The 14,941-nt window shown below is 35.3% G+C and overlaps 1 protein-coding gene across 3 annotated transcripts in view; it reads right to left on the bottom strand.

Annotated features, from left to right (window-relative positions):
- KCNT2 (potassium sodium-activated channel subfamily T member 2) overlaps positions 1-14,941 on the bottom strand; it is a 158,351-nt gene that overhangs the window by 98,968 nt on the left and 44,442 nt on the right. For all 3 annotated transcript variants that reach the window (XM_068952241.1, XM_068952240.1, XM_009669752.2), the window contains 4 exons: positions 13,609-13,668; positions 8,646-8,720; positions 8,075-8,158; positions 7,388-7,482 (listed from right to left, as the gene is read on the bottom strand). In XM_068952241.1, the coding sequence (XP_068808342.1) occupies positions 7,388-7,482; positions 8,075-8,158; positions 8,646-8,720; positions 13,609-13,668 (314 nt within the window). The remainder of the gene's footprint in view (positions 1-7,387; positions 7,483-8,074; positions 8,159-8,645; positions 8,721-13,608; positions 13,669-14,941) is intronic.

A 14,941-nucleotide genomic window follows, 5' to 3' on the forward strand; every position in this document is an offset into this window, starting at 1 on the left:
ATGTAAGCAAATGATCACCAGTGCTAACAAAGGTGAGAATGGTATGGCCCATCCAGGAAGTCCCTATTTCTTTAAAAACAATAGGAATTTTATCTCAATTTGTTTCACTTAAATAAGCTAGTTTGTGGTAACTGTTTGTGGTAACACTTGTTTTTCACACATCTTTTTTGCAGTTTTCAGCAAAGCCACCTTAGAGATTTGTGTACCTTACATGAGAGAGATCCTAAAAGTATCGATCTCTGGCAATTACCTAGTTTCCAATCAGCAAAAAGGGCAATTTAGCTATTGATCTATATATATTGATTTATAATAGCTACAGCTATTCAGCTATTGACAAAATATTAGCAGAAAAAACATCTTTAAATAACATGCTTTATATGTAACAGTGTAAATTAGCACTGGATTATAAGTCACCATTTTCAGTGGAATTCAAACGCAATAAAATAATTATAGTCAATGTTTGAAATGTGACATACATCATAATAACTAATTACCAGCAATCTTTCAAAATCTATGAAGAAATTAACATTAGACTATTTTGCCTGTTTTTTTTTCTCTCTAGAATGTAAAAATACCAAATAATATTTTCTGCAGTAAAATTGTGATGTGAAATACTACTTCTGGCTAAAGACCTGTTGACTGCTTATATGTGTCATAAGGAAGTTGAGCCCTGGTCCTGCTAAAAGCTCAAAGTTAACTTGCCCGTAAAAATGTGCTGATTGACGTTCAATTGCCCTCAGCTATACATGCCATTTTTTGTCCACAGACTGACCATTCTAGCAGGAGAAATAGCTGAAGAAAAATGTGTATCTGTTGGTTGACTGTGTTAATATGACAGGATGTGAAACATGGTAGTTCAGTAGCATCAGCAAATGTCCCTGCCACGTGCCTAACAACCTCTATCCAAGAGGCAAAGCAATAACTTTGTTAGTTGTTCCAAGAAGGCCGTCTGTAGTTTGCTTTGCTACTTAAATGACTATTTAATAGTTTGAATTTTAAAATACTTATTGATGGGTTATTTTTTAATGACAGAATTTTCAGTTCAGGTATGTTCTGTTTTTTTTCCATTTTTCAAATGACAAACATATTACTGTCAAATAAAAAATACTGTTACAGCTTTAATGATATCCAGACAGATGTAATTTTAGAAACACCTGATCAATTGGTGACCGCAGACAAACAGATCTAGTCACAATGAAATCAATGAGGCTTTCACTGCTATTTTGATACCAGAAATTGAGCCGAGCTCTGAAGACCCCCAGAGATAAACTTCTACTAAAATATAATTAACAATATATTGGTAAATAGATTTCTCTCCTACTTAAGTTGATGAAAATTTTCTTCTTGTATTCATGCACACAATTTTCCCCAGAAAGTAATAGTTCAGATAAGCTTTAATGGAATTTATAGAGTACATATATACCTGCAAATAGCAAATGGATATTTTAAGAAATGTGTCGTTATTGACTTTTCAGAGGCTACACAACCTTCTTACCATTCCATGTTTTAAGGCAGTAGTAAGGAAGTGTCTGAAATAGACATCAGTCCTACTTGTTTGCACTCACAGGAAGACTCCCCCTTGCCCCGATTTCAGCAACAGAAAGGAGGACAGGGGCTTAGGAAGTTGATATAACGGATTTGGAACGCGCTTGTCACTCTTGACAGCCTGAAGTAGCTGGAGGTGTTTACAGTGTGCTACCTGGGTATCTCTTAAGATCTGTTTGTTTACTTTATGTTTGGAGAACACTGCATAGATGTATTTCAAAACAGAAAATAAAGATCCCTTCCTTGAAGAAAACAAGTCCCCGACAGATCTGCTTCATTTCTGAGAAGAAAAGCACAACTTTCATACCTAATACTTTGTGGGATCCTTGTGTTAGTTGAATAATTGATTTTATATTTATTTGCAGTTACGTACAAATATCAATCTATGTTCTAAAATTTAAATTCTGCAACTCCTGAGTCCTTCAGATCTTTCATGGGCTTTACCAACTGAGACTCACTAGATTTGATCAAGTTTTTATTTCTAACTGACAGAATTACAGTTTAATTTTGTATTATTTTTGAATGCAAAAATTTCTCTCTAAATCATAAACTAAGATTGGGCCTGAGTGGAGGATTGAGGTTCCCAGTTTCTCTCAAATTAGGTGGGATTTGGATTAATCCTTTTTTCTGCTTTCTCGTGTTTGGAGCAGACCATTGTGTACTGTATGTTTTCATCCTTAAAAGCAACTGATTCATAATGTTGCCTCTAGCTGAGAATTTTGACTGTTTAATGGACATTGAGGCTACAGTATTTGTGTACTGGGAGTACTCTGTAAGTGAGTGTGTGGAAGCATCCTAATTTTCTGAAGTTGAAAACATTGAAGGATAAGGAATGTTATTAACGACCTCTGTGAGCTTTTAATGAAGACGAGCAAGGTTTGTGCAAGCTTCTTAAAGTCTTAAGTAAGAAAATAATAAATGTACTGCTCAGTCTGTAGCCACCTTATTACAAAGCAATCATTCTACGCTGGTGATATACAAGTAACACTGGTTTAAAAAAGCAAAATAAGTCTTAATAATGATTCACTAATTTACAGAAAAATTCCTGAAATAGTCATTCACTGTTACATGTCTTACAGAATTACAAAATAATTAAGTGGGTAGTATTTCATTTGACAAACAAGTGCAAACATTCACTGGCTAAATGACATAATAAGTTCTTTGACTAGCTCTGTAACTTTCACTAAAACTCTATCAATAGTAATTGCTGAACTGTCAGATAAAAGAACACTTGTTTTAGTACATATGTAACTGGAGGTGGTTAGGAGGCCACTCAGCTATTTTAAAGAAGAGAAATTATTGGGTGGCCTAGTCTATCTGTGAAATCAGAAGATATGAGAAAAAATCCTCCTATGTAAACAGCGAAATTACAAATATATTGAATTGGGTTTATGCATTTGTTGGTGTGCAAATCAGATCTACCCCTAGATCTGTAAACAATTCTCATCAAAAATCAAATAGTAAAATGAGCACAAATTTTGTTATGTGATTACTTTTTATTTTGTGAGAATGCAGAGAACTGTTAGCTGTTTATAAAAATATAGAAGGAGCTTCTTCCTGCTAAAATCAGAGTGCAATGGACATCTTGAATAACGGTTTTTTAAATATGGTAAGATTACCCAATTAGCTGTAAACATAATTTTTTTAACTTTTTATCTGCAAGCTTGCACTTAAGCTTTAAGACATAAATTGGAACCTCTCTACGTATGTTATCACCACATAACTTTCTAGAGTGGAGATGTAGTTGATAATTTCGCTGATAGTGCATGAGGGAGAATTTAATTCATTTTTTGTGGGGTTTTTGCTAGCTATGGCAGAACTGCAGTTGTTTTGAAAGATGGAACATATTATATGCAGACATTAGCAAAGTTAATAAGGAAGTGCTTTTTATATTTTTATATTTTATATTTTGTATAAATAATATAAATATATAAAATAAATAATTATATAAAGAAAATATATAAATCAATATATAAATAATTATGTATACAAAATGAAATAAATAATAAATACAATAAAAATAGATAAAATAATTGATTTAAATATATAAATTTTTATGTTTTATATTTAGTGCATTTATGAATGTTATAGGATTCTATAAATACGGTTGTTTTCTTGTAGCTAGTACATATATAATATAGACCCTTTAAGCTAGTCTTTAAGGTGAATCTCTATTCAGAAAGATTACCAATCATATGGTAACAAATTCAGTGCTATATTTGTCCACATACTAGAAGAAAAAACTAAAACGCACTGGGTTTTGCTGCACCTAACCTTCTCCCATTGTAAACCAGTGGGAGGTCCAGTCAGGTTCTTCCCTAGGGTCCTTGGTGTGCTGAGGCACTTCTAAGAGCCTGGGGACTGAATGGTTCCTACACATTTCAGAAAGCATAATTTCAGTTTTCCCTATGCAGATATATGACTGAGAGGCACCTTACTGCTCAAGCAGCTTGCACAGGTACAGAAGAACAGACGTAAGTATCTTCTGACATAAATATCCTCTTACTCTGTAAACACACAGTAGGCTCAAGCAGGGCTCCTCTCAGGAAAGAGCCTGTAATACACATTTCTGCAGCAAAACTGTGTCCTCAGAGTTATCAGTGGAAACATATGGGCTCCAATCAGCTTGTGCTGATCCCGCTATTTTGTACATAGTACAGAACTACAGAGTTGCAAAGTGAAGAAAAAGCATCTCTTTCCCACCTCAGGCACCCAGCAAAAGCCTAGTTTTAAATATGTTAAAATATATACAGGACTATGAAAAATGGATTAAGGAGCATATCTGTTAGATATGAACTAATCATTGGAAAATAGTTAGGTTTCAGCATAAATTTGTGTTCAGCTTTCTCATAAAAAGGACCAACACACAACTTATAAAACCTTTCAGGTCTCACTTGAAGCTGTTAGCACTTTTGCTGCATTTTCTCAATGCTCTAGTTTAACTGAGCAGTTACAAAATGGAAGTAAAAAAGGCAGCCTTTTCAGGCCCTCATTCTGGCTTGGACTTCTTGTAAAATGGCATAACCCTCACAAGAAGCTATGTGCCTGCTAATGAAGCATGATTTTGAACAGAACTCTGTATTGTAAAGTTATGCAGACTTTCAGAAGTGCTGAGAAGCCATAGAGGCAGATGGTAACTGCAGGCCTGTCAGCCAGCAGCTAAGAAGGGCAGTAGTGTTACAATGTAATCCAGACTCTGCCTGCAAGTCACTACCTCACTGACTTTTAAATGGGGACAGAGAGGCACTGGCAGAGCAGTTATCTGTGCCACCAAAATGGCACCATGAGCATGTCCCTATGGCACGGAAGGTCTCTAAGGGGAAAGTGCCCAACTGCTGAGTGAAATTGCTCTGGGGGACTGTAAGCACTGTATTCAAGCTGCTAAGGTAGCCTTATTACCTTTGCATTATTGCAGCTATGCTACTTTCTTGGACAAAGGTAGTATCTCTCAATGTCACTGAACTGTAGTTATGAAAACAGACTGGTGGTAGCTCAAGAAGTTCTTTGCGTTGTGTTCTCTTACACAGTACAGACATGTCCAGTGCTGGCTCCCATACATGTTTGGGGAGTAATAGTCACTCTGTTATTGCTTGCTGCTGTAGAAACTATGAAAGAACAGCCTGATGAAAGCCATCCTCAAGTGGACGGGTTGCAGAAAGGGACTGTGCTCACGCTTCAGCCTAAAGAAACATTCCTTACTCATTTCAACTCTAAATAATGTCTCCTAAAATGAAGCACTGTCTCAAATTCACCAAGGATGTAACATAATTGAAGATACTGAACTAAGCGATTTAGGCTGTCTGTTAATATAATATCTTTATGATATTTTAAACATATACTGTATAATGTAAAATTACACAAAGATGAGTGAAAAAGTGTAAAAATCCCATTATAGCCGTTCAAATAAACAATAGTAACAATTGCCTGAACAGAACTCCAGTATTAGGCAAACTGCAGATGCTTCAACAACTATTCTTAGTCATTCCAAAAGTGCTTCATTTCCTTAGTTACTGCATTACTGGGTATTTTCATTGTATTTAGCTTATTTTGCAGTCTAGCAAGGTCAATACTAGGTCAGTATATAATGATCTATAATGAGCTGGTATCTGCAACTGTTGAGACCAGACATAATTACTGGAGGTCTGCTTGCCATTTTGTACATGTTTTACTGTCAGTTATCAAAATGCCTGGTAGTGAACATGATGTTCCATTCTAGTTGCAGCTTCTATACCTTATCAATCAGGGATGGTCACAGTTAGTTCTTAGGAAAAATTCTTGTTTCTAGCTTGTTTCACCAAGAACTAGTTACACATTTTGTTTAGCCGTTAAGTAGAATACTGAAGTAGGCCAATAACAAAGATGAAAGCGTATTTTACTCAAGAGCGCTTTGCATTGTAAAAATAATAATTAAAAAAAATTGGAGCCCATTCAAAATGTCCAAGTGCTACAGTGATAGCATTTTATGCTAGGTCAAGTATTGTAGCCCTTATTTATACAAAATTTCCTCTTGCCATGAGAGTCAACAGGAAATTTAATCTCAGGACGAATTGTGTTTGTTTAGAACCGGCAGCATTTGTCATTATGCAATTGCGTGGCCCTAAGACAAAGGGTAAAATTGGGACCGTTATTTTAGCCACTGGCTAGAACAGACTCTTCTTGAATAAAGATGGACAGAACTGAAGAGGCCATGTGCTATTTTACACTGTTATTACCAAAAACGGTTCGCTGCACATAACAGTGGCTATCAGAAGAATGAGCTAGAGAAATAAACTAAGAGACAATCAAATCACTGTCTCCAAAATGACAGACCAAACTTTATCAGTGCACTGACCCACAGGCACCCGGTGTGGCAAAATAAATAAAGATTATTTAGCCTTTCCACACAGAATCATCATCTTGCACACCATCTTGTAGCATGCACATTCTTCCTACATTTTTTTCTACACGTGACACTCACTCAGTTCTCAGGCACTACTGCTGTCAGAAAAATTCCGTATGTTAAGTGAGCTGCCAGGCCGCATTACCACCCCTACAGTTTTATAAGAATATAAGAATGACTATATTGGGTGAGACCAAAGGCCTATCTAGTGCAATTTATCCTTCTCCAACCCTGATCAAGAGCAGATGCTTAGGAAAAATATAAAAATTTGGCAATCAAGCAATATTTCCTGTGAATGTTTTTCCAGCCTCCAATAATCTCTACAGCTCATGAATTTCATGAACCAAAGGTATTATTTTTATATTTAATACCATCAACAGATTTTTCTCCATGCTTCTCCAACTTAAAAGATTTCAACATCTTGTAGCAAAATGTTCGTCAGATGAACACACTTTGGTTGTTTGAATCTACCATCTACTAATTTCTGGAATCTAGATTATTACCTACTACTTTCTATAAACTATATTATTATCAGCTGACCCCTGTATTTCTTATGGGGGCAGGACTGTGTCACCAGAGTGATAAGGCTGGGATCTTGTGGATTTTTCTCTGTCTTTCCCATCAGTTATATGAAGATTAGGAGAGCCTAGGTACTTCTGTTGAGACTCTACATATTTGAGTGCGTTCTCAGTGTACGTGTAAATCCCCTCCCCAGCTTTGTGGTTTTTTATAGTCTGTATTTCCTTCCTTAGAGTGATTCCTTCTCCAATGCATGCACATACTGTTTCCAGCCCCAATGTATCAAGACTCCAGTAGTATCAGCTGCTAATTAGCACTTTTATTGCAAATGTATACTCTTTTTTATTTAAACACATGATTTCTACTATACCTCTTTTATCACCATGTAGTAAAGTGAGAAAAGGCAATATATACAATGAAAACAAAGGGGATTTGGTCACTTACCAAGTGAAGATAAGACATAATAAGGTGGATATTAAAATGAGGACTTGGTTAAACATTGCAGACTGTGTGCGTTGAATGGCTCTGTGAAGATCGTTCTATATTAATGGAAAATAGGTGTTATTTTTGTCTTTGAATTAATAAAGCATGAGCTAATTCTATAGAGGAATTATATAATGCCCTCAAAAAATGCAGTCATTCAAATGCACTGAGAATTTGCTGATCACACAAAAGGGTACAAAGGAGCCAGGTGTGATTCAGTGATTATTTAACAGGTTCTTCGTTCATCCTGCCATAATTCTGATAACTCTGCAAGCTGCCTTAAGGTTTGTCCTCTGCTGTCTGTCTAGCTTACAAATTATGTGGGCTGCAGGGACCAGTTGGGGCATAGCAGTTCAGTTCCCTCTAACTGTGTATGAATGGAGGAGAAAAGAACCAGCCATCCTGACTTGTTGGCAAAATAACAGTTTATATTAATTCAAGATTTCAGTTGATGTCTTAATTGTTTCTAATTTTGATGCAGAAAGCAGTTTTAGCAAAGCTTGACCATTTCTATAACCTAATTACAAATCTCATTAGTTTCCTAACAAAGTTGGACAGGGGACTGCACTGCCAAGATCCCGCTAAACAACAATATGCTAAGAAAAAAATAGAAACTCTAAAATACTTATTATTTTTTGTCATACTTACAATCATGTTCTCCAAAGCATGCTTTGCCAGCCAGCAGTTTAAAAATACAGGAATAAATAGGTTTCTTAGAACGGGCCAGAAAATCTGAAGGAAAAATCAACACATACATATTAAAAGCTTTTTTATTCAAGAAACTAGAGACAATGAAGCACTCAGGAAAGATATGTATTGTTAATTTGTTTCTAGTGTCAGATAGGACTTTGAATTAAATTTTTTCTTCCTATGTGATGAACTGTAAAGATAATGTGATAAAATAAAGACAGTCAGTTTACAGTGCAGACACCAGAGATTCCTAAATTTTTGTATCTAGCCAGTTTATTTTATTTATTTTGCTGTAACTTGAGAGAGGGGGTTTTATTTGTCCCTTTTTTGCTAGGAAAGAGAAACAGATCTGTATTAATACTTTATTCAAGTAGCAAATTACTTTCTTTTTGTTGGCTAATTCTGTTCCCACAGGCACAAATCCAGCATCCACACAAGACTCCCATTTACTTCAATAAAAATTAGAGTATTAATTTGTGCAGCTATAGAAGTGCAGTGTACATGAGTGTATTAATTCAAATATGTTTACCGTGATGATGAAAGGGACAGCATTAATTATTTCCAGGAGGAAAGGTATTCTCAGAATTTGTTCCCAGATATTTCCCTTCAAAGAAAAGGAAAAAAAGAAAGTCACAGTAGGCTTAAGTGAGAAATATACATAATATTCCAAAGCCACATGTGAAGTCTCTCCCAGTATCTGAATTTCAGGAGGAGGATTTGTCACTGATTTAAAAATATATGTCAAACGGTGAGTAGCTAGGCCACTGCAGACTAATTTTGTTTTCTACTTCTCATAATGTACCTCATAGGCAAAAATACGTATTTTTAAATCTGTATTTCTACCAGAGCAGTTCTCTGTTTCCATATTACCGTATATTTTCTTGCTATGACCTATTGAGCAAGACAGCTCAAATGAAGATTTCTAATTGCATTAACTAGTCAGCTCATTCTCTCAGCTAATGAAGAATATTAAATTAATTTTTCAAAATTTTCAAAAGAATAATATATTCCTTTTTGCTCCTATTGCATTTTTAGGCAGCTTGAAATCATACACAGCCATCTTCTCATTTTGCTTTTTCATTCTTCCAAGATTAGTTGACTTCTATTTTTAAACGTTCACTTGTGGATAGATAAGGAGATGAAGCTCCTGTCTTAAGGAATTTATTTTCTTAGCAATACCAGTTTTTCAGTGATTCTTCATACAAGCAGTGGTCTAACCTGATGATGAATTCTTCTATCTACCACTCTTTCTAGTCCTTTTTCTTAGAAGCCTTTAAATCTCTAAAATCTTGCATCACAATGCTCTAGCTTTTGATGGTGCCAAAGTTTTTCTTACCTTAATGCTTGTTATCTACGATTGTCTAGAAATTAGAGATAAAGCCTCACTACAGTGTCAGAGTTGCACAGTCATATCACCAAAGGACATGCCCTGCTTGGAAGACTTTACTACCTAGATCAACTCTTTTGATTATCCCTTTGCATGGGTGACTGCCACAGAGTCCAAATTAACGTTTCCTAAGAATGATGAGCCACTCTCTGTACAGCCTTCTGATTGGACTTCATGGCAAAATATAAAGCCAAGAGGAAAGTAGATATGTTTTGTCTTCCAAGGAAAAGATACTAGCTTGTTTTCTCTTGATCGTGTTTCATTAGCGTGTGCATGTCACTCAGTCCCAGAGGTTTAGGTGTTACTCTGTATTAATTTTCATGTTAGTGTTAAGAAATTAACTAATTAAGAAGTTTGTATTAAGGGGAGGAATTAAGTTAAGTTAGGGAAAGATAGCAGCACTCTACGGAGAGTCTTTCCTTCCTTTCAAGTGTATTTATCTTCTTTTACTTTTAATCTTCTGCCTCACAACTAGTTTGAGAGAAAAGGAAGGAAGACAGTCTAGTGTTTAATATTTGAACTAGGACTAAAAGTTTAATTCTGCCACACACACTTGAGTACATGCTCTTTGGAACCTTATCTTGAAATGAAGGGTCTTCCAACATATGTTAATGAAAGCGGGAGGGATCTCTTAACCTGTTTACCACTAGTTACAGAATGGAGATAATACTGCTTTTCTTCCACAGCTGAGCTGTGACTGTGAACGGTTAGATGTTAAGATGAAAATCCATTCATTAAAAAAAAATATATTTAAAATTCAATGACTTCTAGCTTTACTAATTCTGTATATCATGAATCCATCATAGGTTATGCAATAACAGTGCAGCATATATCATGATAATATTGTAAGAATTCGCAGTACAGTAGCAAAATTTCAGTTACAATGATAAATTAATCCTTCTTGTTAAAATATCCATCTGATATAGCCCCTGAAATTAAACAGAAGCCACATTGTGTATAAAATCCTTCTATTTTTTCCTTTTCACATCTGGAAGCCGTTGTAGCTATTGGGCAGGAGTTAATGTCTCCCACTTAATTGTAATTGGCACAAGTTAGACATACTTCAGTAATCTCAAATATTTTGTATGCCAGAAGCCCTGTAAACAGAAATGAAATTATAAGACTATAGACTGAGGTTTTATTGGTAGAAATAATAAAATCAAAAGAAAAATTGACTTTCAAATTTTTAATTTACTAACAACTGACCCATTCTGTCTTTTTCCTAATTTCCTTATTTTTACTGTATGAGCCTTCTTTTCTGAGTTCTGGAAAAGAATGTTCATTGTTTCACGTTTCATTGTATTTGTAGTGTTCCTCTCTAAAGAGAAAACAGAGCCAGGATCAAGGAACACAAACCAATTCTTTTGGCATAATCCACACTATAAAATTTATTGATAGGCTTGCCTTTTGATGCTGCAGGTTTCTGTATGTTCATATACAAATTCAACTTCAGTTGCCAAAATCCAATCTTTCTGTTAGTAGAATAAAAGCATCTCCCTGAATGGAAAAAGCCCCACATTATTAATCTGTGCAGGCAAAATGCATGGTGCTGACGTGCTTCAGTGATCTAGTGATGCTTGCAGCTGTAACATTCTGGCCCCCACACACAAGCACATCATGACTTCTGCAAAACTGCCTCTTGCAGTGCGAACATATGGAGTCATCGAAGTAGATAAGAGTGCCTGTGCACCGGTGACACAGTAGGATTGCCAAATGTCTGTGACAACAGTTTTTGCAATGAAAATTTCTGATGCAGAACATAGTCTTTTCCAGGATTTTGGCCATGTGTAAACCCTCATGTCATGTGTTACGATCTGGAACACAGTTCGTAAAACATTAGTTCTTGGATCCAAGTGATCGGCTGTTTAATACAGTACTATGTTCTTGCATCCCTCACCATATAAAAGCAACAAAACATGCAAATTAATTTAAATATATCCTAATAGCATGATGCACTATTATCTCCTCATTGTTCTGCATGTTAGATCATTTCTTATGTCTCATCAGCCAAGTATCAGAAAGGTAAATTCCTTGGAGTATTCTCTCAAATGGCTTATTTTATTTTCCCGTGAGGTTGTCTGTAAAATCCTTGCAATTTGTGTGATAAACACAATGATCTTTTCTTTTTGTTTTCTTCCTGCTTGTCCTCTCACCTGTGTCAAAATTGTAAAAGCTTTGGAAGTGTTGGCATGAAATAAGCAGTCTGTCTCAAATTTATAACAAGACTCCTTTGGTCACCCTGGCTGTGCAGAAAGAAAGACCTTACAGTGGGTGAAATAACTAGCCCTTTTGGCTTCCCAAGACTGGTGTAAAACTGGGGTAATGGCTCTGTGTTGATATTGTTTCCAGATTCTAAGTATGGGGCCAGGACCAGAGGGAGAGATGTGTTTGCATCAGGTGGATTGCCAAAATGCATTTCAATACTATTATTCTTCTTTACATTATTCTTATTCCCTTGAGAAGAGTAGAAATTACAGCTATCCTAAAATTGCTTCAACAGTTTGGCTTCTGTTTTGATCCTGAATTTGTAAGATGCAAAGGTAGTGTAGAGGCAATTTTTTTCTCCTTGTGTCGGTCTGAAACGCAGGAATACTACAACTAATAGTCAGGATGATATTTCCTAGCCTATGGACATAAGACCAGAAGAATTAGTAACATCTCCGATGTCAAGGAAGCTGATAATTATATCATTTTTATTACTTGTATGAAAATTAACTAGCCAGTCATGTCAGAATATTATCTTATATGTAAAAATAATTTCCAAGAGTGCTCAACTTTGATTACATGTTATGGAACTTCCTTGTCCCACAGCATCAGTAGTCATTTTCTTATGTGAAAAATATGTACAGCAAATCAGGATAGTAGAGCTTTGCACCCATTGTTCATTAACTAATCAAGGGATGAATTACTTGCTGCTATTACTTTCATCTTGCACACCCACTGAAATTTGTGCAAGCTGCAAGCACATTGGATAGAGATAAAATGCTGATAAGCACAATGGAAAGTACAATTCTGTAACTTTAACGGTCGCTCTCATAACTACTGAATGTAAGTAATTCCAATTTTTTTTTAATAGTTTATGGTCTGCTTTGGAAACCCACTCTTTTCATATTTACTTGGATAAATAAGGTTACTTTTTCTTCTGAAGATTTTCAGAATGCAGGCTGCCCAAAACTCACTAGACTTAACAAAATGAATGCATTATCTGAAGAAAATCCAATAAAAATATTACAAAAATACAACTTTTTAAGGAAAAAGAAAATACAGAAATGTATTGCATTCACATACTGTTATTGGAAGATTTCAAGACATTTTGCAAAGATCTTCCCGTACCACCAGAGATGGATTTCAGCAGGTACTCATACAGGAGAAAAGGCTGTTTTAGCCTAGTTTTTTGGTGTCGTTTTAGAGGCCTGAAATTTGAGTTATAGATACTGAGTAACCATAGCTTTGACACCAATGACAATTATGTGTCCATTGCATAATAACTCCATAGACATAAATTTAAAACTGGACTTGAAAAATCAGTATCCAAAACCAAACGTCAGTTTTGAGAAAATGTTTTCAAATGACAATGTGCCAGGAAACAACGGAAAAACAGAAACTGCATTTCTGGCTTCCACTCTCTAGATATTTATTTACCATTTTCTCATAAATTTGGGAAACAAGAACAGGGCTGCCTGTGACAATATGCCATCCTCTAGATATGTGTTTTTCTCAACTTCCTGCTTGTACACCAGTGTGGACCCAAATGTAGGCCCCTGAATTTTCACGCACCAAAACATTTATTTCAGTTACTTTTTGTGGTAAATTATGCCTTATTTTTTGTGTTTTATTTTATACGAATTTCATTGGAAGTGCTCTATTTTTGCTACAGTTCTCTGTGGCCTACTCTTAGAATGTGTATTCGTATTATTAAGGAGCATTTCAGAAAACTGATACTTTCTTAGTATCTCTCTCTTGTTAGGTGCTGCCTCTGAGAAGATGTATGTTTGGAGGCATTGTACTAATTCGAAAACAGGAACAGCAGCCCAGAGAAGACTTGGGCTCACCTTATAGCTTTAGATATAGTGAAGATGTGAGTCAGGCAACTAAAAGTGCTTACCTTGTAGCTTAGATAACTCAGCAGCATTGTTTCAAACAGACTTATTAAAGCCACTGAAACCTTCAGTGAAGAGATATAATATGTATGTTAATACTGGCCTCTAAAAAATACATGACATAAACAATTACACTGAAAAGTTAAAGATAATTAAAAAAACAGCTTTTCCATGCATCCTCTGAAACCATCTCAGCCAATAACATTTAGCTCCAAGACTAAAAACTCTTATTTGTCTGAATAAAGCACAGGCTTTAATGTAAGACTGTAACCATAAGCTATTAAGTCTCTTGGTATTTTAAAAATAAATTGGATACAGTAATCTGGATGGCTAGGTCAAACTTTATTTATTCAAACCATGCATATTTTAACTGAGGATTTGAAAGGTATTTTCATCAAGGGAGCATTTCATTAGTAAAATAGTATATTTCATAGAAGTAGAAATCACCACAATGGCAATACATTAAGCACAGTGCAAGAATATAATGTTATAATTATTCTAGAAGCTTAAGGAATTCTTAATAGAAAAATACAGGGAGAATTCCTGGGAGAATTCCCACAAATGGTTTTAAAGTACTGGAGAAATTGAGTACTTAATGTAAAACAGTATTTTATATATCTACCATTCATCATGTAATTTTAATAACCGTTAGATCAATTTTAAGAGACACTGAGCACTTGAAAGTCCTATTATTCTCAGTCAGCTGGCTAGCTGGATTTCCAAAAGCAGCAGCAAGGTAGTTCTGCCTGTTTTTTAAAGGAAAATAAAACAACAAAAAAACAGTACTCCAGGAAATAAAATTACTAAAATATAATAATACAGCTTCGGTATGTAAATTTCCTTCTCTTTATGCTACATCCTTTGGGAAGTTTCTTTTTTTTCAGAAGCCCATTAAAAACATGAATCTTGAAACATTCCTTTGAGGTTAACAAAGGTAGACTACTATGGACCAGGCTATGGAACAGTTATGAAACCAGTCTCCGCCTCCCCCAGTTCCCAACACAATAATCCCAAAAGTAATCTTTCATCCCTTAGTGAAATAAAGGACCATTATGAATGAATTTCTGCACTGGGCAGTAACATCACTTGACTGCAGCACTGTCCATGAGTAAAAAGAGGGTCTCTTAGATGAGCAGGCTCCACAACATTGAAAACTGAACCACATACTTCAAAAGCATTCAGAGACCGATAAAGCATTTTATGTAATATACTCCACTAAACATGCAGGCTTCTATATTATGAAGTAATTTTAATTTTCTAGTGGATTTAATGTGAAAGCCCAGGAACATATTACAAAGGCTAATCTTAGGGAATTACGAAATTTAAACTAACCGTTAT

Source organism: Struthio camelus, chromosome 8, assembly GCF_040807025.1.
Source record: "Struthio camelus isolate bStrCam1 chromosome 8, bStrCam1.hap1, whole genome shotgun sequence".
Taxonomy (NCBI): Eukaryota; Metazoa; Chordata; class Aves; order Struthioniformes; family Struthionidae; genus Struthio; species Struthio camelus.